The following is a 27,917-nucleotide window of genomic DNA, read 5'->3' as shown; positions in this document are numbered from 1 at the left end:
GTTCGGCGCACTATATCCTCCTTCATAATGTGAACAAAACAATACATTTCATTTGAATTTTTCTAAACTGATTTAAAAAAAATTCCATACAAATTGATATAATTTGAAAATATTTTATTTGTATCGACCGACGAAAAACTATTTCCACATATGTTACAAGAATAAAAATCAATTCATCATTATTCGCAAATTTTGTGAATCAAACACATAATTTTTTTTTGGTGTGTTGAATGAAAGCGAATAGAAAAAAGCAGCAATAGGAAAATAAAATTAGTTTTGTGGTCTACGTGCACAACGAACAGCATCAAAATCTATCAGGTAACGTGTAAAAGAGACAACTAGTGGTGTTCAGTACGTACGCATACATGCACATATGCCATCAGCCCGAATTGTATCGATATTGTACATATGAATCGTGTAAGCGAATGTGAGTATATGTTCGTCGTGACCTAAACAATGGCGTCATTTGAAGAACGTAGTATTTCAAGTAAAGTTGACAGCAGTGATGCAGAGACAACTGATTGTGGCAAAGAAAAATTACAATTTTCACGCATAAATGCGATAAATAACGTAATCAATGTGCAAAATTCAAGTGAATTAATTATGGCTGATCGTACATCGACCATGGATAATGTGATAATAGAAAATCATGTTCAATTACAATCGTCAACCAGCACGGATACACATTCAGACACATCATCTGGACAAACCGATTGCAATTCAAACTCAAATCATGGCAATTTTGAGGCTGAAAATATTGTTAGCTCAACACAAGAAACCACAAATGATTCGTTTAATGTGAAATTGAATAGTGATAGCATGAATAATATTGTAAACAATAGTGACGTAATCGATGTAAAATCAACACCAACGTTGCCAAAATCAATGGCAAATGAAAAACACATAAACAGCGAACAAAGTCACGTAGCTGTTACAGCCAGTGCATTGTCCAGTCAAAATAGAAAATTAATGGACGGTGAATCTAAGCGCCATTTGCATATCACCGACTCGTCGAAAACAAAATCAAAAACAACCGAACATGGTTTGTATTCCGTTTTTAATTTCCTTTTCCTTTTACGAATAAATGCATTCGTTTTAAATCCATTCAATAACCAAATGACTCATTAAAAATTACAATTACAGATATATCGGGTGTTCGAAGTAGTCAGAAAAAGAAGAAAAAGGATCGTGAAAGAGATAGAGACAGAGATAAGGACAGGGACAGAGACAAGTCGCATCGGCATAAAAGCCATTCGTCATCAAAATCGACTTCGTCGTCGTCATCGTCGTTACTGTCGTCCGCGGCACCAGCATCATCGTCTGATAGTAAATCGGGAATTTCAGCATCAGACAGCAAATTAGCGAGTCATCAAACATCCGATCTTGGAATCGGCCACTTAAGCGCCAATCAAAATTCACACGAAAAAACAAATAAAATCGATAAAAGTGAAAAATGTAAATCGTCTAGTACTTCAAGTTCGGTGAAGCCCACTTCATCAACAAATCAAATTGAATTGAACGGAAATCATTCATCAAACGAAAGTGCCTCTCGTACCGATTCTAGCCAATCCAATGGGAATTTTAACGGCAAAGAAACGAACACAAAATCCCAGCAAATTATCAATAATAGTGATGCACAAAATAGTCGAACCGTCAGAAATTCGGAAGAATTGAACAATGTACCCGACACAACAACTACAGACATCGAATCGAATGGCAATAAAATGAGTCCAACTACGACCACAACAATAACAACAACACCAACACCCACTGCCAAACCGAAATCAGAACGTAAAGTGTTTGTACCATCGAATGTTACATTTGCTGAGCGAAAACCAACCGAAGTTGCTGGAATTGTAATAAAAAAAGATTATTTGCCGCCACCGACCAAAGTGATCAAAGTGGAAAAGACACGCGATGATGTAACGCGCGTTTTAAACTATGACACCGAGCCGAATACCGTGCGAAATTCTGTTAACACGGAAACCGTAAATGTCAATGAATCGAAGGCGATTGAAGGACAAATAAGAGTTGAACAATTGGAGGCAACCATCAAAATGGAGCCAAGTGATAAAAAGATCTCGGATGAAAAGCATCCGAAAAAATCAATTACGAATATTCACATATCGGACGATAAAGAGAATTCAATGCAAAAAATGGACACAATAAAAAAACCGAAAGAAGAGAATGTTCCAAGTGTGAAAATTAAAACGGAATTTAAATCGCGTGAAAGTAGTAGCGAGAAAAAAGAGAGCAAACCATCAAATCGAGACAATGGCTCATCCGAACATCGTCATCATTCATCATCGTCGTCGTCAAAATCGTCATCAAAATCATCATCGCATCGAAGTGGCAGCAGCGGCAGTCGAGATTGTTCGCGATGTTATCGACGATCGAAAATTAAACGAACTAGCGTTGGTGTTCAATGCTGTAAATATGGTGAACCTTTCAAGCATATAACACCAGCATCAACGCCACTCAAATGCACAAAAACCCTTGCCTGCAACATGACCGATAGTCTCTATAGTGATTTGAAATATGGACGCTTTTTCCATGTTGAAGTGCATACGAATGGCGGCGCATCAATTGTACACATGTATCAAAATGAATTGGATAATTTAAACGAAACTGAAATGGAAGAACTAACCGAAGAATTCTTTCGTGTTGTGTTCAGCGAAGACGAAAATGGATTCGCCCATCATGTTATGGGCATTGTACACGATGCAGCTCACTATATACCTGATTTGCTAGAACACATGGCCGACAATTATTCAACGCTAACAATTAAGGCCGGTGTATTGGGACGAAATTCAGATATCGAAACATCAACACTCGCTCAATACTATGAACAAGTTGAAAAACACTATTCGCATGGCACATTCCGATATGGGCCATTGCATCAAATTAGTTTAGTCGGAAAAGTTCATGAAGAAGTCGGCGGATATTTTCCAGATCTTTTGGGTCGATTGGAAAACAATGCTTTTCTTAAAAAGGTATACTTTTATTGAATTTATTGTTTTGACATTTGCAATAAAAATTTTCTATTGCTCTTTAGACGATGCCATGGGGAGAAAAGTCGATAGTACAAATGGATCCACGATTATCAAACGACGGGCCAATTTTATGGGTTCGACCAGGCGAACAACTTGTACCCACCGCTGAACTTACTAAGACACCGATGAAACGACAGCGGTAATACGCTTTATTTATTTGCATATTAGACAAAAAACTAAAATAAAATTGTATATTTCACACAGAACCCGGATAAATGAGCTGCGTAATCTACAGTACTTACCCCGATTGTCTGAGGCAAGAGAAACAATGTTCGAAGATCGTACAAAAGCGCATGCAGATCATGTTGGTCATGGTCATGAACGAATGACAACGGCTGCCGTTGGTACGTATTTAAGTTCTTTGGAACCAAAAATTCTTTCGAAAAAATTAAGACAAAAACTAAATATTTGCTTTTGAAATATTCGTATATGTTCCAATTATCTTAAAAAGATAATAATAAATATAATTTACTTGTTTTGTTATATGTTACAGGAGTATTGAAGGCTGTCAAATGTGGTCAAAATGAGGTGCAAAATCGAATCACAAAAGATGTAGTTGCTTTTTATGCAGGTGACTTTCCACACTTGGTCGAAAAACTTCAATTAGATCTACATGAGCCGCCAATAAGTCAATGCGTCCAATGGATTGAAGATGCGAAACTGAACCAACTAAGACGAGAAGGCATCAAATATGCTCGCATTAATCTCTACGATAATGATATCTATTTCTTGCCGCGAAACATTATTCATCAATTTCGAACTGTGACTGCTGTCACCAGCATTGGTACGTATTTTATGGGTATTTTAATTCAATCCATTGAAGTAATAACAACCATTACACAAATATAATGAAAATTTAACTAGTCTTGTTTGAAAGAGCGCATATAATTGTTCATAAATCAACTCAGGACTGAAATCTTTATATTCTTCTAATATTTTCTTTTGCTTGTTTTCATTCTGCAGCTTGGCATCTTCGTTTACGCCAATACTATCCAGGCCAAGAAGTAATAAATGAGCATAATGATCCAAATCTTGCTGAGACGCCGCATTACAAGGAGAAACAAACGATTTTACCGCATCCAATAAGCGCTGAAGTTGAGAAAAAGGCCCAAACACCGGTAAAACGAACGCACGACGGTAAACCGAAGAAAGATAAAAAGGATATGTGCAAATCTCCAATGATTAATGAACAAAATTCACCCAAAGAAGTCTGCATAAAAGCAGATGAGGCTAAAATTGATATGAGAAAATTGATCATCGAGCATAAGTCACACAAAAAGAGTTCGAGCTCGGGCAGTTCGAATAGTTCGACAAAGAATCATTCAACATCATCTTCGTCATCATCATCCAGTCACAGTAAAAAAGAGAGGGATAAGCATAAATCATCGAGCAGCAGTGATTCGCACCGATCTCATTCATCATCGAAGAAATCGCACTCATCGGAAAAGCATCGACGAGACGAAAGCCGAAAATCATCATCATCATCAAATCATTCCTCATCATCATCGTCCGAAAAGCATAAGTCTACTGAAATTAAAAAAGTGGAACAACCGAAAGATCAAGCAAATACATCACAACCAATGAGCGAGTCGACCCACGAAATCAATGAAGTAAAAGAGGTGGTATCACCGATTCAAGTCACATCATCGCATCCAATTGTTTCGGCACCTTTACAACCTTCTGAACCAATGACATTTCCCGAACCAATTGCTCAAAATCCTCAAATAATTTCATGCGTTGTAGAACAACCTTCAATTCCACCGCTCCCACCAATATTGCCACCGCTTCCTAAAGAAATGCCAATTGAAATACCGCCACCACCGCCGCCTCCGCCAATTGAAAAAAATGAACCGAAGTCAATTAACAAAAGTAACATTATGCCAGATTCATCGACGCAACAATCACCGCAATCTCCGGCACCAAAAGTTCGAAAATTGAATAACACCGAAAAATCCACTTCAAGCACCGATATACTCGGCTCAATAATGGCCAGTATGACAAACATGGATTCGCCGAGAAATTCATCGAATTTTTAGTGTGAATTAAACCGCTTTAATGCATGAAATTGCTAACAAAATAGTGAATTTTGAAAATATTGTTTGAAATTACACAGCTTCACAGTTTTAGTCATTGGAAAATTAGCAAAAAGCGAATAGCAAAAGGAATTTTCTTTTACGGAAAAAAGAAGACGAAATAATGTACATAAATGTGAGAATAACGTATTATGCATTAGTCACATTTTATTTGTTCATTTGTTCGTAGCAGAATGATTGGTGCATTGCATTTTAAATTTAATTTGTTCAAATTCAATGTCATTGTCAATTTTTACACTCTGCTGTGTAGCTTCTGATCATTAATTAATAATTTATTTTTAATGCGGCGAATTATATTGCATAAGGTACATACATACACATACATATAAATGAGTATTCATTTAAAAAAAGAATCATTTTAACCTTATTATTCGAGTCAGAAGATTTTTTTTTTTTTTTTTTTTTTTTTGAAAACCCCTTGTACATATTCAATCGAAAAATTTCAAAATGCTGCCCAACTGAGAAAAAAAATATGATAGTTATAGAATATACAGAAATTGGCATATATTATATCTATTTATAAAATGAGAAATTGGTATTTTGTAATTTGTAGTTGTGACAGTTGCATGTGTCAGCAATATGATTTAGAAATCGAATTTCAAATAGAAAAAATGAAGTAACACAAAACTCTCAAAAGTATATTGAGAGTTTTTATTCACAATACATAAATTTAGTAAAACTCAATTAAGCAATTTCTATTAGAATATAAAAATATCGCTTTGTAGAATTAAGTAATTTTAACTTAATTGCTATATAATTCATCAAAATGAGAAGAAGAAAAAAATGTATACCATGCATATGTTCGAAAACGACAAAGATAAAAACGATAGAACGTAGAAATATGGTTTTATCGTTAAAAAAAATCGCTGGATAAAATTTGGCCGGCGGAGGCCGAAATAAAGAAACAAATGACAAATATTGCATCTGTTTTTCGTGAGAAGGGACTATTGTTTGAATAGTTCTTATTTACTTATTAGACGAAGAGAAATACATTAAGTCTTAAAATAGGTGCACATACATTTCTTTCGCCCAGAAAAAACATCCAATAAATCTGTTCGCACGACGCATCACTACCAAAATTGTAAACTAAACTTATACAAAAAAAATTACAAAGCGAAATTGTCTTATTTAGAAAAACTTATTTAGTCAGTTGATAAGAGCGCAGAAAAAAATGTTCATTTAAAAATTGATAAAATAAAATAAAAAAAAGAAATTAAATAAAAAATACCGTTTGATTTATCTATTTTCTAAACGATTTTGATGTGAATGTAAATATGGACGCGCAATTGAGTAAAAGTCCAGTCAATATGTGCGTTGGAACGCACCCAGCGGACTGATTGCTAGGCAACGGCTATCAAAACAAATCAAGTAAATAACGCGGTTTTATACAGTACGGTACAGCACGCTGGCTCAACGAAAAGTGAAACATTTAAAATAAATAGTAAATATTTGTACTTGTGAGGATTTTCTAAACTCAATTTTAAACATTTCATCATGAAACTACTGACATTACACAAACGAAATGCTTACATTCACTATAAACATACAATTTGTTCTCAGGCATTTGCATTTGTGCTATTAGCCACAATTTTTACTGTGATTTTTCCGTTTTTCATTGCATTTTATATGTTCAACGATATTTGGTCGCAATATAAAATGATATACGAACATCCAGATGTGCGATTTCAATATAAATACATTTTTATGGCCGAGTATCGTCCTTCAAATATCGACGATAGCAATTCATACGAATCAACTGTCACCACATGTAGCTCATATGCATTTTTGAATGAACTATTTCAAGATTTTTCCGAGTGTTCTATGATTAAGGTATGTAGTTTGAATAGTGTCCGCTCATATTTATAGTAAGAGACAATTATTTTTATTAGTTTTGGGAAAGAGACTCGGATTTCGACTATCGCAGCGATCAAATGACACTTCAACTTACGTTCAATCCACCAAAAGGATATGTGCTAGATAATTTCAACTTATACCTCGAGTTTGATGCCAAATTTAATGTAAGCAGATAATTTTCGGTGTGAAAATTTATTATTAATTATTTTAAATTATTTCTGTTTTTTTTTTTTTAAAGCGACAATGCCATTTGCAAATTCCGGCGGCAGTAATACTTCAGCAAATGCAAGTGCCATCGAACTTTCGAACGGGAGAAATATATATGGAATCGCATCTAAAATTGATTCAACGCACCGGATTCCATTGTCCATTCTTTTTGCGACACCTCAAATCACATTTCTATCATGACATCATACCCGAAAATAGTACAATTATCCGAGACTATGAAATGGTTAACATTCGCAAAAAGTTGAAAAATAATCCAGCATATATGACCGTTGATCAGATGCCAGTTATACATTGGAATCGAATACCATCGAATGATGTTACATTGAATATTGATGTCCATATCGATGAAATGTCCGGCCGATATCGTACATCATTTTGGCAACAATTGGGTCAAATCTGGATTATCTATCTATCGATATTTCTGGTGTGCGCGTACTTGATGGAAAAACTGAAGAATTACATATTTTCAAGGCAAATGATTCGAGCATGGGAGATTATACCGTGGAAAAAAATTTATTGATTAACTGATGAAATCCAGAACGTTTCGGTACATGTTCAACATATTTTAATGATTCAACAAGAAACTACAAACTATCCAAAGACTGTGATGCGACCGATCCGTCGATACTTAAGCGATTATCTTCCAAGATGATTGTTTCACGGGGATAGTGGTCTAATTGCACGAATAAATATCGATAGCGATTTGAATTCTAAAAAAAAGCAAATTGAATTACTATATATTTAAGCATAAAATTGAAATAAAAACAAACCAATTCTTTTTCTAAATGAACGGTGGCTTTGTTTCGGATTCCCTGAATATAAAATTGCATTCGAATGAATTGCTTTCCATTTCGCTCATAAATGGAATGGGCCACATGTTGGCGCCGCCTTCGTCGTGTCTCTTCGCCATAACCTTTAATTGGATTTCCCAGTGCATCTTGTATACGTGTGTCCTGCAATCAATCACATACACATTAGAATGTTAGTTTTGATGAAATTCAATTTGGCCCCCCTCTTATCAACTTACATTAATACACGCGCTTAATGCATCCGAATAAACATTATTTGCACTGCCCGATGAAAATAGCTCTCTGAATACAACAAACATAATAATGCCAGTCACGCCAATCCCAAACATAATAACACCAAAATAACTTGCCGTTTTTGTATTCTCTTTGATTCGTTCACCGAGCGGCCGAACATCTGTGGAAATATCCGTTCGATCGCTGGCATTTGACGTTGTTATAGCATTGTCACTTTGAACTTTTCTCTTTTGATATGTGACTGATGATATGGCCAATGGTCTTGATGTTAATTTTAGAATTGAATTTATGTGATGACATTGACGGAATTTACTGAGATTTCGTACAAATAAAATGGACATCATGTGATTAGTTTCTGTAACGATAAACAAATCAATTAAAAACAAATCCTTTTACTTGGTATCATTTTCAATTTGCTGCTTTTCGGGTGTGGAAAATTCAACTGATTAGCTTATGGTTATTGATTTAAGTTCAAAAAGCCAGTTTTTAAAAGGCCACTTGAATGTAACACGCCCCCAACATTTGTTTCAGCCACTGAGGCTACATTGAATGAATAAAGTCAATCGGGGCATTAACGCTTAATGACAATACGTTTGCCATTAGCAAAGCACACAAATGATTTCCGTTTATTATCATTGAATTTCCACAAAATCATCAAATTAATGGCAACTCATGGCACACCCATTGGAAATGAACAGCATTTGAAATCGATCGATCTCTGCCGAAATATCCGATTTGTGTTCAAAATATTTTTGAATGAACATTTTGTGTTTTAATATCACCACATTCAGTCAAAAAATCTTATTGGACTTATTTCACACCAATATTTTACGTAATCAATTTATTCTATTGTTGAGTTTCGGTAAAAAAAAAAAATAAATCTTACCTTGGTAGATGTGACTTTAAATTACCAATTTTTAAACAATTAAAAAATTCTCTTGTGCGACTTTTTACACTTTATGCGGCGTTTATCAAAATAGGCAGCAATGAACACATCAAATGTGAATAAGTATTTGTGCAGGTAGCAGGGTTCGATAATTGTACCATTTTCAAACAAAAAATCGTTTACTTACGTGAGTACTTTTTATCGCGCAATAGTTGACGAATTCACAGTGTTTTTTGTTTTTGTTTTGAATTGAATTTTTTTGCAAATCTTTTTTACTTGGAAATCATTTTATTCTATTTTTATTTGCATAAATGAACTAAATATGACGATCTGCTTGAAGACGATATTATCAATTATTTCCATTTAGTTCTATTAGATTAATTTTCACCACTCTGTCTTATCAGAAAAATATTTAATAGATATAATTTGATGGTTTAAACAGTCTGATTTAAAAATAAATTCAAATTGATTCAAATCAATTTGGTCAATGTGCAGAATAAAAAAGAAACCATCCACAATTTTGACATATAATAAGTCAAAGCAAGCGAACGTCACCGTCGCAATCACATATACACACATATTCAATGTGTCAATGTGTTTATAGCGTATACATTGAAGCGGTTTCTATGTGTTTAACTGAAGCGTCAGTGCAAGGCACCATGTGTTCTATATGTATGCACAATACATATTGAACATGATAGAATACATGTAAATACATTGCATACAGTTGCCATTGGCATATATATAAGCGAGTAGTTGACTGAATCTAATTTTTCACCGTGGCTTTCAGTTGTGCATCCGACGTCGCATCGTATGGTGTTTTTGCGAATTGAAACCGTCGACGTTTCTAAGAACGTAAACGATAGTAAAGAGGAGTTTAGAAAAAGAGTATAGAAATCAAACAGAGATAAAAAGACAAATATTTATGCAAGAATTTGAAGTAAAAAGTTGATGATTATTCGTTTCAAAAGAAAAAAAAAATATTTTTTTACTATTGTGTGTAATGTAAATTTGACAAACAAACGGTCGCGTCATTGTGAGTCAGAGACTGATTGAAGTGTGCATTTGGTATAAGAATTGTGATCATATTACGACAAATGAAAGCAAATAAAATAGCAAACAAAATGCACACGTATTACAATAATACCCGTGAGGATGTGGTGGAGCCATAATCCGATTATAGTTATGCACAAGGAGCATCAAACTTACCGATTTACAATATCTTTTGAGAAAATATAGCAACCATTTTAAAAGATATCTTTCAAAAATCGTAACGCAGAAAGAATTGGTGCATGACAAATTCTATGACAAGAAATCATCAAAAACAACACGGATCCAGCTCTGAAATCAACTGAAAAAAAAAACTTCACAATTTTACTTGTGTGTGAATATATTTGCAACTCAGTCTTCTGCCACATTTTAGTGCTTCAATTATTTGCACCATCTCTCTTCCAAAAGTGACACGCTCCCAATTTATTATTCACAATTTGAAAAGAAACGAATCATTTTTTGAATTGAAAAAGAAGCATGTGTATAATTACCATCAACAGCAAATGATATTTCCTTTGCTTTGTGAATTGCGCACAAAAAAACGTGTTTAGGTTGTTTACACAACAGTGATTTTGTTTTTGTTCTTCGTTCGGTCGAATGTTATTGAAATACGACTACAGCTTCGTTTAATTGAAAGCGAAATTTGAATATACACAACAGAAGAAAAAAAAAATTCACAGACGCAACAAAGAATCGACTTGCACAGAGTGCGAAAATCATTTACATCTTGGTTATTGAGGCGTCTGTTCCATTCGCCATAAAATCTCTTTGATTTCAATCTGAAATAAATCGTATCTTTAGTGTGAATTGTGAAATTTTACGATCACGTACAATTGTCCAATTGAATGCTTACAACCATGCAGATGTTGTATTTATAGTCAAGTTTTTCGGATCGGATCGTCTGGAAAGTCTTATCATCTGTTCTGTTAATTTTAATTTTATGGCAATATGTCATTAGGTGAGCAAAATTTAATGAAACTCCTACATTAACATTAACCTTGAACGATTTTGGTTTACTTTCAAAAAACAAACACATAAAACACGATCGGCATTTTAATCGTTATGCTAACAATTTCATTCGCCGAATGAATGATATTCACACCAAAATGTTTGCCATTAAAGATTCTACATATGTTTTGTTTACAGATTACGTAAAAAAAGGTCAACACGATAACAGCTCAGTACAGCTCCAAGTGATATCTTCCGTTTAGCCAAAGTCACACACGAAAAATTACTCCAATTTAACACTGAGATAAACAAAACAAAAAAAGAAAACGTCACGCACAACAAAACGAACACGTCTTTGGTTCCACCATCCGATAGAAATAAATCATTGGTTGAAAGGCGTGCACACACACACCGACCGAAAACAAAGCAATCACAATTTTATCGATAATCATTTTTGTTTATTATCACGTGTAATAAAAACTTGTAGCCTGTAGAAAAATGGAAGACTGGATTATCAGCGATGAATTGAAACTTCATATGTCCCGCATTGGAAGCGGAGCAGCTGCATTGGCTATGATTTTTGGTGGAGCAATACCATACATACCACAATACCTGCAAATTAAACAAACCCAAGATGCGGATGGTTTTTCGCTTTTGGTCTGTCTCACACTCCTCGTCGCAAACACTTTGCGCATTTTATTTTGGTAAGTTCATTATTATCCGTTGTGTTTGTTTTTCTTTTATCCATCACTGTATCACGTTCTGTTAGCATTGTAAAGGCTCATCTCCGACATTAAATGCGATTCAAACAAATGCGCGTGTATATTTTTATGAGATGACATCATTTTCATTCATACTCGATATCATAGACGATGTCAAATTGATTAAATGAATTGTTTTGTGCTTTGAAGCGAAACAATAGAATGTCTGCTTCAAATCACACACATACGAATATCTGGGCTAATGTGATATTTATTGTTATCAACCAATTGACAATTTTTTGTTTTGGTTTAAATTAAACCATTGTGATAACACCACCCATTTTTAGAAGTACCAAATCGTTGCTGATATGCTTGTGTGTATTTTTTGGTATGGCGTTAATACGCATCCTGTTAGAATAATGTCATCACACAGCGTATGCAGTATGTTTGCATCAATGGGATTGGTTTTGTAATGCGCAAGTTGCGTGTGTATAAATCATATTCGCAAAATTTCAAAAACCTAGTTTTCTGCAAAATTTGCATACTATAAAATTTGCATTTGCCATACGAAATGAAACCATGTTGAAAACTGAAAAGCGTATATAATGTATATTAATACGTAACAATACGGCGAATGTTTCTATATAAAACTGAAAGTAATAATAAACGGACGTCCTTGCCGACAGAATAGGCGCGTCGCATGATTACGTATCACGAAATGGTTCATTATACCAATGTTTGTTTTGTATACAGAGAGCAACATGAAAGTGCATGATCCCAAATCACATTTATGTCAGTAAGTTGGACGGTACAAAAAGTGACATGGAAAATGTGTAATTTCTATTTAAAAATAGTTCTCACTGCTTTTGAATTGATACGAAACGTCTTTAACATAAATTCCGTTCAATCAGACCCCCTTTGAGTCGTAACTTTATTTTTATATCATAACTGTTCATGACATGGGTGTATGAGAAGCAAACAGAAGCAACAAAATGAAAAACAAAATCCACCGACTTTGTTTCAATCAACCAACAGGAGCGCTAAAAGAGCACGCGATCCATAAAGCGATTGAGCTTTATATTTGATTAAGTTGTGTGTATTTTATTCAATGCAAAGGGTATAATTAAAAGCGTTTCACCAGGTGGATTACACTCAAGTGTTTTTCGTATTTTTAATAATGTCAACATGCGGTTGCAGTAGCCCAAACAAAAATACACAAAAAAAATTGATGACAATTCATTTCGTTCAGTACAAAATTGAATAACAAAGCGAATGCGCAATTTGTCCAAAATCAAATTGAAGATATATTGCAGACAACGATTACATCGATTTCATATATCGAACAATAAAAGTTCACAATGTAACAACAGTTGACCTGCTTTATTTTAGCAGCTGATGCCAGTCGTTTGCGACTGAACAAGAACATTCTTGAACTATTGTGGCAACAAATACCACTCCTTTTTTTGCAATCACTTTATCGGATATGCACATTTGGATTTCAGTGCAGCGAATGTCCTTAGGAATGTTACTTATCAGCAGGGTTTTTTTTCACTCTCCAACACTCAATCAATGCAGAGCACAGCATCATCAGCAGCTATCATTTTTCCACCATTTGTTGGGCATCCATTTTTCTCGCTCTATCACACTGTGTGATTCATACAAACTAAGAGCAAACGGAGCGTGAATAGATGCAAAAAAGAAAAATCAGCGGAATATTCCATTTAACATGAATAAAATGGAATGTAGAAAAAAAGTTGTAAAATAATTGCAAGCTGAATAATTTGTAGTATCCCGTTTTCAGTTCGACACGAATAAAATCAATGGAACGAGGATTTAGTAGTGAAAAAAAATTACTGGGGATGCTGTGACTTGAAACAATATGCTTGTAACATTCATTTTTAACTGACAACTCATTTATTTTCGACATTTTCTCCATTGTGTCCAGCCTGATATTTATCATTCGTGAAACAGTCATCCATTTATGTGCATGTTGGCTTAATATACAAAAAAATGCCATCACAATCAAATTCATCAAATGTTAATTTCATTTAAATATTTGGAGAGGAAGACCAATCTTGTAAAAATAACGAATTGTTGCGGTTTCATGTCATTTCCAATACGTGCACGTGTGTGTCTCACTTTGTCGTGTTTTAACGTCACACCGTCACCTTTCATCAAATCCATTATTCTGATGTGAGAAATGATGATTACATAAAACATTTGGTTCATTAAATTGAATTGAAATACGGGTTTCTATGCAATGGAAATCCCTATGAAAGTTAAGAGTCAAAGACCAATCGTTATCGTATTGTAGAAAAAGTCAATGTGCTTGACGATCTATAAATTACAAATTCCAATGATGAACAAAATGAAATTGATAGTTTTGCTTGTTTGATTTCATCGAGTATCGATTCTCTAATCATGTTGCTGCTCGACAGATACTGAAACTGTTCACCAACTAAGCAAATGGAACTAGTTCAAAGTTGAACAAAAGTCACAATGACGTATAAGATTTCAATGTACAGCAAAAATAAAAGTTTTGATGTTGTGTACTTGGAAAGCATTGCTATCTTATCGCTAAGTTCGAATGTGTACAAAAAACACTGGGTGCAAAATATTTTCTTATTATTATTTTGATCCGTACATATTATTGCAAACAATGATTTTGAAACACAATACCCTTTATTACCAACCGACACACTTTACAGTATATGCACATGGTATTACGGTTGTGTCCAGAAAATCACTTGTAAATAATGCAGGGCACCGACCAATGTAAATATTACACAGATTATTTGTATACATTGATAAATTCGTGTATTAACCGTAATGAAAGGGAGATGTATTATGATAAAAGAGTCGTCAAGTTGCTTGGACAACAAACCATTCAGAACAATGGCATTGTATTTCATTTGATTCAATCTGCAGGCAGTTTCGTTCTTTTAATTTGTTTGATATCAATGAATGGCGACAAAATGCATACAATTTTATCTCTTTCTCTCTTCCCCCTTTCTCTCTCTCTCTCTCTCTCTCTCTGGTACAGTCTTTTTGTTGGGCGACTGCGATAAAAACAAAGATACACAATTGATTGAATTAATGAAATTTTTTTGGTATTCAGCACAATTTCTGTGTCGAATCATTTTCTAGTACATAAAAAGGTTACTTTTCGACATATTTTTGCGTGACTACTGAGCAATAATTTTTCTCAGCTCCATTGCTATGTATTTTTATTGAATTAATTTCCAATATCTGAGAAATTTTAAAAATTCACATTTCATTTAAATAAAGATCATATTAAATAGATTGTTTCAAAATCATGTGACTGGAAATGCATTTTTTATCCATTGCGTCATAGTCGCACGCTAGAATAATATTCCACAATGACAAAGTTGATTAATACAAATATTCTGGTTAAATTCAGACAATGAGCCGGCAGATTTGCTAACGCTGATATGTTGATCCAATTGAAAGTGAACGATTTTCATTAAAACCCCAAGCGGTTTTATGGTGGTATGTTGTCCAGTGAATATTTCATGTATTGCAACCCAAAACCGGCACACCTCACATGTAGTCACTACAATGCAAAATAAATGCGTCATATATTGGATGAAAACAACATTTCGTGCACGAAACTTAGATTTTTTCTTTATAAAATTCATTAGCGTTATTTCTTCAGGCTACAAACAAGTTCCTGCTTCGTTAATGAACACTATGCAATAGAACTGATATTCATGACTTGATTTCTTACTAAAAAAAAATGAGATACAATGTATTTCATTCATATTTTTGTTGGTTGCGGTACTGTATTTTGACCGCATGCCATTTTCTGCAGTGATTCAATGTAGCCAATGTTGCACAATTTCATTTTTTGGCAAATATAACCGATATTCACTTGTAACAAGTCCCGCCAATTGAAAGAACGAAAAATGAATCTCGTTCGCTGTCTCTCATACTTCAATCGTGTCAACACCATTGACATATAGGATATTGCGATCGTTGTTAGACCATAATTGTTATAGAAATGGTTATCTTCAAATGAAATAGCTTTTTCTATTTTTTGTATTTTTTTGTTTTGCTTCAATGACTGTTCACTTTTTAGCTCTTTTTGCTACCCTCATCATATTTCTATATCTGACATTCTTTGGCATTGTTATCAGTTTTGTTGATGATGAGTATGTTTTTAACATGATAAATTTCCCATATGAACGGAGTCGAGTGTGGTTTACCGAAGGCTATTTTTAAGTTGAAGCATATGCATTCATACGCTAAAATGAGAAAAGCATAAACAAAAAAAAAAAAAAATCTCTTTGAAAATGTATTCCATCACATCACAAAATGGCTGTGAATTGAAGCGAAAATTGCAACAAAAAAACGGCGAAGATTATTGCCAATAGAAATAGAAGAAAAAAGTTTTGGTAGACAAAGGTTACTTTTCCAATCGGATTGTTGTTGTTTTTCCGATTGAATGATAACTTTAATTAGAATGCCCCAAGCAAAATATCGACTTGAAACATTGAAACTTGTTCATATGCGCAAAATAAAAAACAGAATATGTGTATTAGTAGCGATACAATTCATGTGTTTGTTCGCAATTGAGAGATATATCTCTACCAGTATAGTGTTTTAAATAGAATTTTAACGGCGAGTAACATAACTGTTATGATTTCCGGCCAAACCGATGACCTTCTGTATGTATCAATGCAGGTTTTTGTTGACCGCACTCTTTTCGTCATGAGAGTAGGCATAAATGTATCAAGACCAAGAATTTATTGGTTCTACTTTCATTTCGGATTGATATTCAGTGAAATAAAAGCGACTGCAATTGGGTCGAGAGAAAAAGAATTATGATTGGCTACACTTTTCGGGTTATTCGAGCTCAATTCAATCGCAACTCAGTGCACATAAACAGTGCCGTTGAATATATATGTGACCTTAGCGAAGAAATGAATATTTTGCTACAAATGTTTCCACAATGAATCCATAATATTTGAACATTTATAGCCGTATTCATCAGTCTCCTTCGTTTACCGTATAAATCAGTCAAGCAAAACGAAGAAGAAGAAGAAAATACCCCAAACGTATATTCCATATTTTGACGAATGAGTTACAAATTCAAGCTTTGAGCAACCTATGAATACTCATATAGAAATATGCCTTGTTTCAGAACCATCTGAGCTGAAATTCAGCTGTTATTTTCGTCGATTGGGGTTGTTCAAGTGAAATACATGAAAATAAGATGACATCATCACATGTTTGATCTTGACTTGAATAAATGTTTGAAGATTAATTTGTGAAAAAAAGATGAAACTGATGCTTATGCTAAACCATGAACAAACTCAAATTGAGTAACTTTTATGAGCAATAAGAAAATCTCTCTCGCTGTGCATTTAATGAGAACAAAAAGACAACTGATTATATTATTTTATGAATGCCCTTCAGTTGAGACTTGGCACTTTAATCTTTTATTCATATTTCCATACCGACTTCGTTTCCACGCTTTTTTTTTGTCAGAAAACTTCTTTTTTCTTGTGCACAATTTTCATAATTTGAAACTGAGTCGAAAAAAATAAGCATCTAGTGTACAGTATAAAATGGTTGTGCTAGTCACGAATGTTTCGGGGTAAAATCGTATTAGAGTTTTTGCCATTAAATTTACGCGAAGATAGAAACAATGTTATGAACGACTGATGATTTATTTGCTACGCATGTAAATTTGGTGCCAACGTTTTGTTTTTTTTTGCCTGAGTCTTGCTCTTGACCTTGACAATACATATACCGATATATTTATAAATACCCTGGTCTAGCAAATTGTCTCTTTTACGCATGAATTTTGTTCTCGTTGTAGAAAAATGGTAATTGCTGAGTCAGAAATGCTGACGTAAACCGTTGACAAACAGAAAGAAAAAGTTGAACAATGTAGTCCTCTGAATGAGTACGGTTCAGCATGAAAAATCGTATGAAAAACGTACCGCTTGTTCGCACCACTGAACTCTATTGTGCGAAAATGCCAAGTGTTCGAATCGATTGCTAAGTTATTCGAACAGTTGTGCTCAAGGTCAAAGTATCTAGTTAGACAACGGCATTTGACGATGAAGTCATAAAAACATTGAAACAGCTAAAAGAATTATTTTGTTTTCGCACACAATATTGAAATTGACACGTGTCTCTTTTTGGTTGTTAGATGCTGATGGAATTATTGCTCCGTAAAAATTGTGTCAAACGGTAATAATTCCGTAAATAATGGCCAATAAACATTGTTTATCAATTTAGGTATTTGTGTGAAAAAAGGCAGTTTCAATCGTAAATTGTGCATTTTATTTCACCGTGTGCAGTATGAACGACAAATTAATTAAATTGTTTAATTGATATCGAACGGTTATTATCATACTTGTATTCATTGATTTTTACATAAGAGCTCAGTTCAGCGAGTGTTTTGAAATGTGACATGGTTAATGAACATAAAGGTTATGCATTACGAATACAACTCTCATAATGCTTATCAACAATTATAAAATATTCATGTCAAATTCTTCCATAAAGTGACTCGTACATTATACTGACAGAACAAATAAAAAACCAAATGAAAACGATAATGAATATTTTGAAATGAGACCATTTTTTTCATTCAATCTCACAAATTATGGCCTTTTTATCGCAGAACTAATTTCAGTTGCACAGAACAGAAAGAAATGTTTTATTGCTCATTAGCTTGCTATCAAAGTCACATGGAATTTTCTACTTCGTTGTAAGAGCTACCAAAAATTAAAAAGGGAGAGAGAGAGAGAGAGAGAGAGAGAGAGAGAGAGAGAGAAAGAGAGAAATTCCACACCGAGAAGTGGCGATGACAAATATTTCGCGCTGAACTCATGTGAATATTTTTGAAATGTTTGGTCTGTTTACACTCTCGGTGATACACTGGGTAAATTCAATATTCCAAATATTTTTGTAAAAATACCTCTGATGGGAATTTGCAAGATAACATTTGATTTCCGATATTCAAATACATCATCAATCACTTCAAATTGAAATCCATTATATTGCAATAAGAAGTGAGCATAAATGAACCTTGAATTGAGAAATGACATCATAACATTTTTTTCTGTTCACATATCGAAGTCCATAACAGTGTATTCAGAAGAGACTTTGAATGGTTTTTTTTTTAAATCCAATAAGTCGTTGCAACAAACTGTGTGCGCGTGTTGGTTAACAAATGTTTGAAAATATTTTAAGGGTGCACGTGAGTTGGTATTCAAGAAACCACAAGTCAAATGGGAATCATGAAAATGCAAACGGCTTTATGGCTTATATACACTCATTTTCGGCAAATGAACAGTTCAAATGCTGTTTGATACAAATCGGTTAACATACTTCGTGATGGAATTTTGTGCGCTTGTAGCACTACCAACCAATGGATGCGGTGAGAGCATATCAAGTTACATATTGGTCTAATTTACAAAGTTCTTAAATGTTTTTCATCGTGTCGCTTTTGTCAAGCGCAATTTTGTTCGTTTAATTTATCGTTCTCAAAGACCGAATAACAGTCGATTTTCTGACTGAGTAACATTCTTTAACATGAATACTTCATATCATATAATTTGTACATGCTGTTATGGTTTTTTTTTTGGTTTTTCGCTTGGAGATTTCAAATGGAAAGACGCTTTTCGACAGAGAAAATCTGGTTGTGCACTTCAATCATGATGAGTTATGAAAACTCGACTTTTCAAAAGTATTTGCCATTCGTCCGAATACTTTCAGTTTATGAAAACCAATTTCCGAATGCCACAGATGAAATTCCCGTAATTAATTGATGAATAAAATAACGACGATTAGTACATTATGTGTGCTACATATTCAATGATATTAAATTACTCATTATTTGGATTGAATTTTTGCGCAGCTGGAATGTAGAACATCATTTCTATTGCAAGCTTAGCAAAAGCTTTTCCACCTCGCAATCGAATATAAAATTTTAATGGTATAACAAAGTACATATAATTAGGATGATCAAGCAATAAGATTGGATTAAACTGTATAGAATATAATTTTCTATACGACAAATACATAGAAAATATAGTTTCAGTTTGCTAGTAAAAAATCGATAGCTGTCTGTCTCTGTCTATGTTGGCACACACTTAAAATAGATACTAAAATAAAATGCCATTTTCGCAATTTGTCTGCGGTACATGCCAACAGAATTATAATCAATATCACGTTAATCTGGCTCATTCAATGGGCACGTATCTAATTTCAACAAACGATTCGAGCATAAAATGTTGGTGCTATCTTAATTTACCACTAAATGCATTCGCATTTACGTTCACCATTTCACGCTGTTGTCATAAGTTTGACATTGGCTTTGTTGTTGAGGCGAAAAACTTTCAAACGGAAAACCAATAAATTCTAATGAAAAATCATTATCCGACGCCTTTTGTAGACTGTAACGTCGTTAAAATGTTTTGCACACATATTTAGCTTCATCGATACAATATGCAAACAGGCAAACTCAATAAAAATAAAAAAATAAATCCAAATTTAATTTGTAAACTTTCCGCTTGCTGTGTTCAAAACAAAAATACTAAGTAAGCATGAAACACCAGAAAATGCGATTTTGTTGGCTATTTATATTCTCAACGCTTAAACGACATACAAAAAGCTCTTGAGATTTAAAAAGTGTACTGTAGAAAAGGTTACATTTTCAAAATTTAATGTTGCATTTACCACAAAATTCCACTGTGGAATTTTTCTTTAGTCTTTCTTTTCTTTAATTTTTCGCTTTACTTAATTTTGCTAAATTCAACTCCGACTTCGAGTATTCTGAAAGTGGTTCAAATAAATATTTTATTATCGGCTTTTACTGTTTTTGTGCACGGTTTGTTCATTTCAACATGAAATGTGAACTAAATGACGTCAATGCTTAAAATTCAACGAAAATTCACTTTTTCGTGCGAATGCAACTCTTTTTAAACAAAATGAAATTCGGAGCAAAAAATATTTGATTCAATTGTAAATTCGTTCTTAATTAATTCATATTCTTTTTCTATGTTACAATAGGTTTTATTCCAAATTTGAGCTTCCACTCTTGGTGCAGTCTCTGGTGATGAATGGGACGATGTTCCTTATGATTCATTTGTGCGTAACAGTGCGACGGAATAACTCGATTTTGAAAGGCCGAGACCGAGTCTTCACAGGTAATTTACTTTAAAAAATATTATTCAATATCATTCATAATTCACTTAAACGAAATGCAATTTTCCACTCTGTACGATAAGATTTCGAATTAATCAGCAAATATCAACGAGTTCTATCTTGAGTACTTTAAAGTTTGTTTTGCATTCGAAATGTGTGTTATTCGTGGCGAAAATCAAATGAAATTCACAAAACTTCAAAAACATGTACGCTTTATCCCCAATGACTTTGTTCCAATTACTTATAATGTTCACTCACTCACATAATAACAACAAAAATTAGTACGACTATGCAGACTATGTGTATGACGTAATATGTTCCATGTTGTAATGGGAAAACGGAAATGTTGTGTACATCAAAGCAAAAATGCACACCGCTCATCAACACCCTTTTTGCAACTGTCTTTTTTTGTCGATTCTCTCTCTGTCTCTTTCTCTGTCTCTCAATTCTAATGGGTTTTTTTTTGCATTTGTGCTGGTTTCATATGATTCATCTGACCTACAAAGACATAAATCAAGTAGATATCACAAATTGTTGTCCGGATCGGGTTGAAAATATTGTGACAGCTCGTATTAAAGATGATTTACGCACCAAAAAAGTGTCACCATCAACCGATGAAAAAAAGAAGCGAAGACGTGACCCAAACAAACACTACATAAGCGGTATGTGATCCCAATCATTAATTGTTTTTTTCACATTTCGATTGCAGATAGTTTGGTTTTTTATGTTTCACACTGCCTGATTTCATCTTCAGCACCACCACTACCATCATCATTAGCATTCACTAAAACGGCAGTTTTTTTCTTCTTCATTTCATTTTTTTGTTTTCATTTTATTGGTCTACTATTTTTATTGTGTGTTGATTGTTTGAAAACCATAGTTGCACTACATTCGTAGAACATATGACTTTATATCATTTCTTCGTGCCCCTAAGTGTTTTATGGTTGTTACTTAATAATTGTTCACTCATTATAGTTATTCCATTAACATCTGCATTTTTAGACCATATAAAAATTTCACGTTTGCGCGTGTGTGTGTTTTTATCATCTCATTAGTTTAGTTTGTTTGTTTTTTTCATTGTTTTCCTCAATTGTTTGCTTCTCTCAAGACTGCCCTCTTGGGCAAATTTATTCAATTGCTCGTTAAAGAGAAAAAAAAGAATTGAAATGTCCCTTTCGTTACTTTCAGTTGATGTTTAAGTTTGTGCATGTTTTATGGCACAAATTGTTTTGTATGTTTTTTTTGGTCTTGACACATTGTCACAATTTGACATTTAAAAAGAGTGTAATCTGGGGAATTATCAACGTAATTTATTCAAAGCACGTAACCTTTTGAAGAAAATGAAGCCATCAATGTTTATGAATAATAAGAACAAAATGCCATGGGGAGGCATGATTACTGCTCAATAAGAACTTTTCCAATTTAAACGTTTTAAATATTAATTTCAATGAAAATTGGATGGTTAAATGCATTAATTTTTCATTTTCATTTTAATCTGTTAATGCTTTTAGAAATAACAAAAAAGTATGTCGATTAAGTTGAACTTGGTCAAGTAAACTGAATAAATTATTAGATCAAAATCATGGGGTGGCTATTGGCCAATAATCTGATATTGTGTGAATGGCGCCAAAGGACCCGCGCTGTTAAGCGCTGATAGACACCAACTGAAAAAAAGCCATAACACAATTACTGTGTCATACAAGAACATATTGAAATTGAATTATTGATTATTTGTTCGATAATTGGATTGTACGTTACTCGAATCAAATGTCACTGGAAGGTGGTTATTACTATATATATTTTATATGGAAACGTGGCAATTAACACTGATTTACTACATTATTTATCGACCTCAAAATTACTTGGGGCTAAAATGTAATGTTTGATCAATTGATTCAGTTCACTTGCATGCATTTTCAGATCAATTTATGAGTTTGATTAATTTTCTTTTACATTTGACTATCAGAGGCTCGAGCTATGCATATAGTGGCTGCTATTTCATAGGCGCTATTTAATTCGTGTGCTGTGTGTAACACTGAGTAGGAATATGATAGCCTACTATTCTTTTGTACATTTGAATGTGAGTACGAGAGAGCTCTCTCGAGATGTAGAAAATAACGCACAACATGCACAAACGCATTAAAAGGAGTTACATAGCGCCTATGAATAGCATCCGCTATATCCATAGCTCAAACCTAATGTCTGTAGGTGACGAAGTTTTTGTTGAAATTTTTTTCTTTCCTTTGATTTTTTTGAAATGTGAATTCACCTGTGACTATCACATAATTGATATTCAATACTTTTCCCTTACTTAGATTTCGATCCAAAGTACTTTTGGCAATGGACAGATTTCCAATCATATTTGGATTTTATGCTCGCTTTATGGTTAGTTGGAGCGATCATAACATACTTTATGCTGCCATTCAAAGAGTTTATGGAAACAGTTGGATTCTTTGCTGTATTCATAGAAGCCATGTTAGGTATGTATAACTGGGGATGCCATTCTCCTATTCGTAAAAATCACTTATACGATTCGTCGGAACTTCCCGAAGAAAATCAATAAATTTAAACATTTATTTATATTTTCCGCAGGTGCGCCGCAATTTCTACGAAATTTTAAAAATAAATCAACGCAAGGCATGTCCATAATGATGGTTTTACTGTGGACTGTCGGTGATATGTTTAAAACGGGATATTTTATCATCAGAAATGCGCCAAATCAGTTTTGGATTTGCGGTACCTTACAAGTAAGCAACTATTTTTAGGTGTTTCTTTATCTTTGAAGTTTATTTAATGCTTTTTCATTCGTTTGGTTTGATAAAATAGGTCAGTTTGGACTTGGCAATTTTACTTCAAGTATTATTGTATCGTAAAAATACTGAACCACAAAATATGCACCGAGGAGACTAGCAATTTGCCCCCCATCAAGCTCAGCAGCAGCAACAACAACCGCAACAATCATCGACCGATGTCCAATGCAATGCAAATCAATCAAGTTCAAATGAAAATGATAAAAACATTATTCATATATCACTTCATCCAAAAAGCGAAACCGATGACAAATCACATGATCCAAATAATAAATTAACTCAGCTTCAGCCACAAAATCACAGTGACACCATATCGATGACGTCACGCAAATCTTCATTATCATTAGCCAAACCGATTGAAATGCCGGACGATTTTGAAAAAGCCAATACGTCAATTGATAAAGATTCACATAAAATTGATATAATGTTCATTCCATCCAAAGGCGACGACGACGACGAACAACAAGTCGACGACGACTATGACAACGAAATGGTATCAGAGAATGATATTCAATTGCATCATGACAATGAAAAAGATGAACATGTTAAAACGGCTTTATGACGAAGTGGTACGCTGGTCACTTGGCCAGCCATCGATCTTAACTTGCTTATTCAACAAACCATCACACGTTGTACAAATACAATAAATGGCAAGCAAAAAATTAAGACCACCGTACGGAAGCAAACGGATTCGATTGACAGCAATAATATTGTCATTCATCCACGTTTCGATAAATTATCCGGCAGCAATGAAATTATACTGTAGAATGTGATTTTCAACCAAGACACAATCAACCACAAATTGGCAGGCTATTTGATTTATTATTATTATTATTTGCTAGAGTTTCACATCATTTTTCGAGAATATTAAACCAACAACAAAACATTGTACCAGAATCTTGCCATTTGTCACGGCACTTCCAATTGGCTTAAATATCCACTGATGAACTGTAATTGATATATTGGGTGTATTGATTAATTTTAAAGGATTTTTGTGTGAAAAGATACATTTATTTAAAAACAACTGTACAATATTTTTTAACCAATGTATTGCCCATCGTTGGCTATGACTTCCGCCCATCTTCTTGGTAGCTTGTCGATTCCGCGTCGAAAGAATTCCTCATCTTTTGAAGCTATCCATTCATCGATCCAATTTCGCGCTTTTTCATAATTTTGAATGTGTTCTTCGAACAGGCTGATTTTCATCGATCGGAACAAGTGGTAATCAGAAGGAGTCAGGTCTGGAGAGTACGTGGGTTGATCAAGCTCATCCCGACCAGAGTCCCCTATCTTTTTTTTGCGATGTTTGAAATATGTCAAATTTTGATAAATCCTTCGACTATTTCTTGTCGCAGTTTTTTTCAATTTTTCTCTCAGTACTCCGCTCAAACGTATTGGTTGTAATCGATGCCGATCCCCCGTGACTGTTTCACCCTGTTTCAGCAGCTCATTATACACCAAACCACCTTATCCCCACCAAATAATGAGCATTACCGAGAAACATTCAAAATCCTGCTATGCTGTAGCTTTTGATGATTGTGTGGGATTCAACCCTTATTTTTATGCCTGGGGTTATCGTAGCAGATGCCCTCTTCACTTCCAGTTATAATACAATACAAAGATTCCTTTATTTCCTATTTTTGAAACATTGTGGCAAAATTTGAAAAAACGTCTTACAACTAGTTTTGGATTCAGCTGGTGTGGCACACAATTACTTTGGTCTTACCTCATTATAAATGTCTTAAAACGATTGATTCGCATATATTTAATGCTTCTGATGTTTTCTGATGCATTTTCATGCATCTTTATCGAATAAAAAACGCCAATAGCCCATCATTCAAATTTTTTTGGTGAGTTCACAGTTTTCCAACAAATTCACCACTTCTTTTTCACCAAATTCGTCATTCTCTGTGGCGATTGAGAGGTCTCTTCATCTGCAACATTTTATAACATTTAGATGTATTATCACTTTATTTAAAGTGAAAAAATTAAACCAAAGGAGGGCCAGACAGAAAAACACTTTTTCATCACTCATTTTGAATCGATCAGAAAATAATGACACTGTGTCAAAAATAAATCTTTCTGCTCTGAATTAGATTGGCAAATATCACATATATAAAATGCAATTGGATTCACCTGTCAAGCTACACATAATTTCAGGTTACGCTATCTCTTATCAATCCTTTAAAATTAATCGATACACCCAATATGCATGATATGTATTTCGAATTTAAAATTGTAAATGGTCGGTGCGAGTGAAGAAAAATCATGAATGTATGAAATGTGAGCATTTATTTAAACGATGGGGGGGAATTGGAATTTTTAAGTGTATATTATTATTTTTCGAAATTTAAACAAAAAAAAAGATTTTATGTAAAGTATATTTACTATTTTGATGGCGATTTAATTTACAATTTTACTATTATTATTATGTATAGGATAAAAACTCGACTTAAAACTCAGATTTCTTCCGCCAGTCGTTTATATTTCTATTTGACGTAAACAAAACAAAACAACATTTAGTTAGAAAAATGAAACAACGATCTTCAACTGACGGCTATATTAGTCGTCTATCACGTTTTATTCTTAACACAGACACAGACACACACACCCACATTAAACAAACCAATTCACAAATGAGATTAACTCTACTATTGAGCAATATATACTTTGATGTGAATGCATCTATTATATTAAGATTCGAGATTCACTTCTACTAGATCATATCAGTTATTCGTACACATTTTAAAAGCGATAACCAATCGTTGATATGAAAAATAAGTGATACGTGTGGGATTTCGTTTTGAAAACAAATCGCAAAACACTTCAAACTCCATGTTTCTGGTCATTTAATATTGTATGTAATTTTATTACTTCTTTCGTTTTAAGTTGATTTCAAACCGAACATTGTTTTACCGGCTTTTCATTTTATAAATTTCATAAAAACGCTGCCATTCAATTCATGTTCCATTGTTTCCGATAATTTTCCGTTTATTTACATGAAAAAAAAACCCAACTACTACTTTAATCACGTTCAATTTTCACACGTAGATTACTAGATGAAAAAAATCAGTATAAAAACTATGACATTTAATCAGTTCATATGCAAAATTCCTTTTTGAAAATCTAAATGCACTTGTTAGTAGAACATTTCCTATAAAAAATCTAAATATATATTCTATTTAGCTTGTGAAATTAAAAAAAAAAGACATTTTTGAATCTATTGCACGCTTTATAATTATAATCATTAATCATATTCACCTGAGATTGTTTTGAATTAAGATGGAAAAATGTATGACAAATGAAACAATTTGCCTGATCTTAAGTGCTTCGAATTAATTTCTTCCTTATATATAGATAAAATTGCAGCACAATTTTGTTCATTTAAATTTGAAATTTCTGTTCAAATAATTTTGATTCAATTGCAACAATCGTAATGTGATTTTAGTTGTCTTACCAATATATCCGCACTACATTTAACAAATGTAGATATAATTCTTTCTCCAAAATGTTTAAGTCTCTATTATACATATATTTATTAAGCATTATTGACAATGTATATTTTTACATAGAAAACTATTATAAGATGGAACAATTGTACGCCTTAAGATGAGCAAGGACCATAGAAATGATTGATTAATTATTGTCGATATCCATGGAAAGCATGTAATTTTGCATAAGGAAAATACTTTATATATGAGAATTAAAAAAAAAGTGATGAAATTGATGAAGTAAAGTCACATCGAATCAAATCGAATTGTCTTCAGTGTTTCAAAACAAAAAAATGTATGGAATGAAATAGTTTTTAAATGGAAAGTCATTAAAAAACCATAAATATATTCAACAATCATATTCAGAACATTGTGAACAGCAATATATACACACAAATGCATGAAGTAGGAGATATATATCAATCATACACATATATTTTTGCTATTTTCACAATAAAATCCATAAAAAATTATTATTGTTATAGATCACACCGTAGACAAAACAAAAACCAACTATTTTTCTGTAGAACTTCAAAATAAATTGTAGCAACCTATGTAATATCAAAAACAAGTC

The 27,917-nt window shown here is 33.4% G+C and overlaps 4 protein-coding genes across 7 annotated transcripts; 3 read left to right on the top strand and 1 right to left on the bottom strand.

The window, feature by feature from the left end:
- Positions 1-87: 87 nt before the first annotated feature.
- On the top strand, positions 88-5,495 carry LOC116341103. Its single transcript, XM_031767973.1, has 6 exons — positions 88-1,042; positions 1,144-2,993; positions 3,056-3,192; positions 3,258-3,397; positions 3,547-3,837; positions 4,017-5,495. The coding sequence occupies exons 1-6, from the start codon at positions 457-459 to the stop codon at positions 5,087-5,089; spliced, it is 4,077 nt and encodes a 1,358-aa protein (XP_031623833.1). The 5' UTR covers positions 88-456; the 3' UTR covers positions 5,090-5,495.
- Positions 5,496-6,541: 1,046 nt separating this feature from the next.
- LOC116340699 (transmembrane protein 231) lies at positions 6,542-8,012 on the top strand. Of its 2 annotated transcripts, XM_031767324.1 has the most exons (4): positions 6,551-6,603; positions 6,822-6,976; positions 7,036-7,164; positions 7,239-8,012. In XM_031767324.1, the coding sequence occupies exons 2-4, from the start codon at positions 6,851-6,853 to the stop codon at positions 7,746-7,748; spliced, it is 765 nt and encodes a 254-aa protein (XP_031623184.1). In that variant the 5' UTR covers positions 6,551-6,603; positions 6,822-6,850; the 3' UTR covers positions 7,749-8,012. The 2 variants fall into 2 exon arrangements, with proteins under 2 accessions (XP_031623183.1, XP_031623184.1); XM_031767323.1 differs by having other exon boundaries at positions 6,542-6,976.
- On the bottom strand, positions 7,723-9,450 carry LOC116340701 (mitochondrial import inner membrane translocase subunit Tim21). Of its 2 annotated transcripts, none has more exons than XM_031767329.1 (4): positions 9,345-9,450; positions 8,256-8,626; positions 7,999-8,181; positions 7,723-7,938 (listed from the first exon to the last, which is right to left on the bottom strand). In XM_031767329.1, the coding sequence occupies exons 2-4, from the start codon at positions 8,613-8,615 to the stop codon at positions 7,813-7,815; spliced, it is 669 nt and encodes a 222-aa protein (XP_031623189.1). In that variant the 5' UTR covers positions 8,616-8,626; positions 9,345-9,450; the 3' UTR covers positions 7,723-7,812. The 2 variants fall into 2 exon arrangements, with proteins under 2 accessions (XP_031623189.1, XP_031623188.1); XM_031767328.1 differs by lacking the exon at positions 9,345-9,450 and adding an exon at positions 9,158-9,279.
- A 510-nt stretch (positions 9,451-9,960) lies between these two features.
- On the top strand, positions 9,961-24,809 carry LOC116340700 (solute carrier family 66 member 2). 2 transcript variants are annotated; one of them, XM_031767326.1, is made up of 7 exons: positions 9,961-11,165; positions 11,354-11,859; positions 20,908-21,044; positions 21,549-21,704; positions 23,358-23,522; positions 23,635-23,789; positions 23,869-24,809. In XM_031767326.1, exons 2-7 carry the CDS (start codon positions 11,654-11,656, stop codon positions 23,950-23,952), a joined length of 903 nt encoding a protein of 300 aa, XP_031623186.1. In that variant the 5' UTR covers positions 9,961-11,165; positions 11,354-11,653; the 3' UTR covers positions 23,953-24,809. The 2 variants fall into 2 exon arrangements, with proteins under 2 accessions (XP_031623186.1, XP_031623187.1); XM_031767327.1 differs by lacking the exon at positions 21,549-21,704.
- Positions 24,810-27,917: the final 3,108 nt, after the last annotated feature.

This window comes from Contarinia nasturtii, unplaced genomic scaffold (assembly GCF_009176525.2).
Source record: "Contarinia nasturtii isolate CC-2019 unplaced genomic scaffold, AAFC_CNas_1.1 Cnas_scaffold_695, whole genome shotgun sequence".
NCBI classification, from domain to species: domain Eukaryota; kingdom Metazoa; phylum Arthropoda; class Insecta; order Diptera; family Cecidomyiidae; genus Contarinia; species Contarinia nasturtii.
This window is presented reverse-complemented; position numbering and strand designations above follow the sequence as displayed.

Bases quoted from the DNA above. Each gene is read 5' to 3' on its own strand.
- LOC116341103 (XM_031767973.1), top strand. From the start codon at position 457: ATGGCGTCATTTGAAGAACGTAGTATTTCAAGTAAAGTTGACAGCAGT. The intron at 2,994-3,055 runs GTATACTTTTAT...ATTGCTCTTTAG, and splicing joins ACAATGCTTTTCTTAAAAAG to ACGATGCCATGGGGAGAAAA. The intron at 3,193-3,257 runs GTAATACGCTTT...TATTTCACACAG, and splicing joins ACACCGATGAAACGACAGCG to AACCCGGATAAATGAGCTGC.
- LOC116340699 (XM_031767323.1), top strand. From the start codon at position 6,641: ATGAAACTACTGACATTACACAAACGAAATGCTTACATTCACTATAAA. The intron at 6,977-7,035 runs GTATGTAGTTTG...TATTTTTATTAG, and splicing joins CCGAGTGTTCTATGATTAAG to TTTTGGGAAAGAGACTCGGA. The intron at 7,165-7,238 runs GTAAGCAGATAA...TTTTTTTTAAAG, and splicing joins AGTTTGATGCCAAATTTAAT to CGACAATGCCATTTGCAAAT.
- LOC116340701 (XM_031767329.1), bottom strand. From the start codon at position 8,615: ATGATGTCCATTTTATTTGTACGAAATCTCAGTAAATTCCGTCAATGT. The intron at 8,182-8,255 runs GTAAGTTGATAA...GATTGATTGCAG, and splicing joins CATTAAGCGCGTGTATTAAT to GACACACGTATACAAGATGC. The intron at 7,939-7,998 runs GTTTGTTTTTAT...GCTTTTTTTTAG, and splicing joins TTCATTTAGAAAAAGAATTG to AATTCAAATCGCTATCGATA.
- LOC116340700 (XM_031767326.1), top strand. From the start codon at position 11,654: ATGGAAGACTGGATTATCAGCGATGAATTGAAACTTCATATGTCCCGC. The intron at 21,045-21,548 runs GTAATTTACTTT...TGACCTACAAAG, and splicing joins CCGAGACCGAGTCTTCACAG to ACATAAATCAAGTAGATATC. The intron at 23,523-23,634 runs GTATGTATAACT...TATTTTCCGCAG, and splicing joins ATTCATAGAAGCCATGTTAG to GTGCGCCGCAATTTCTACGA.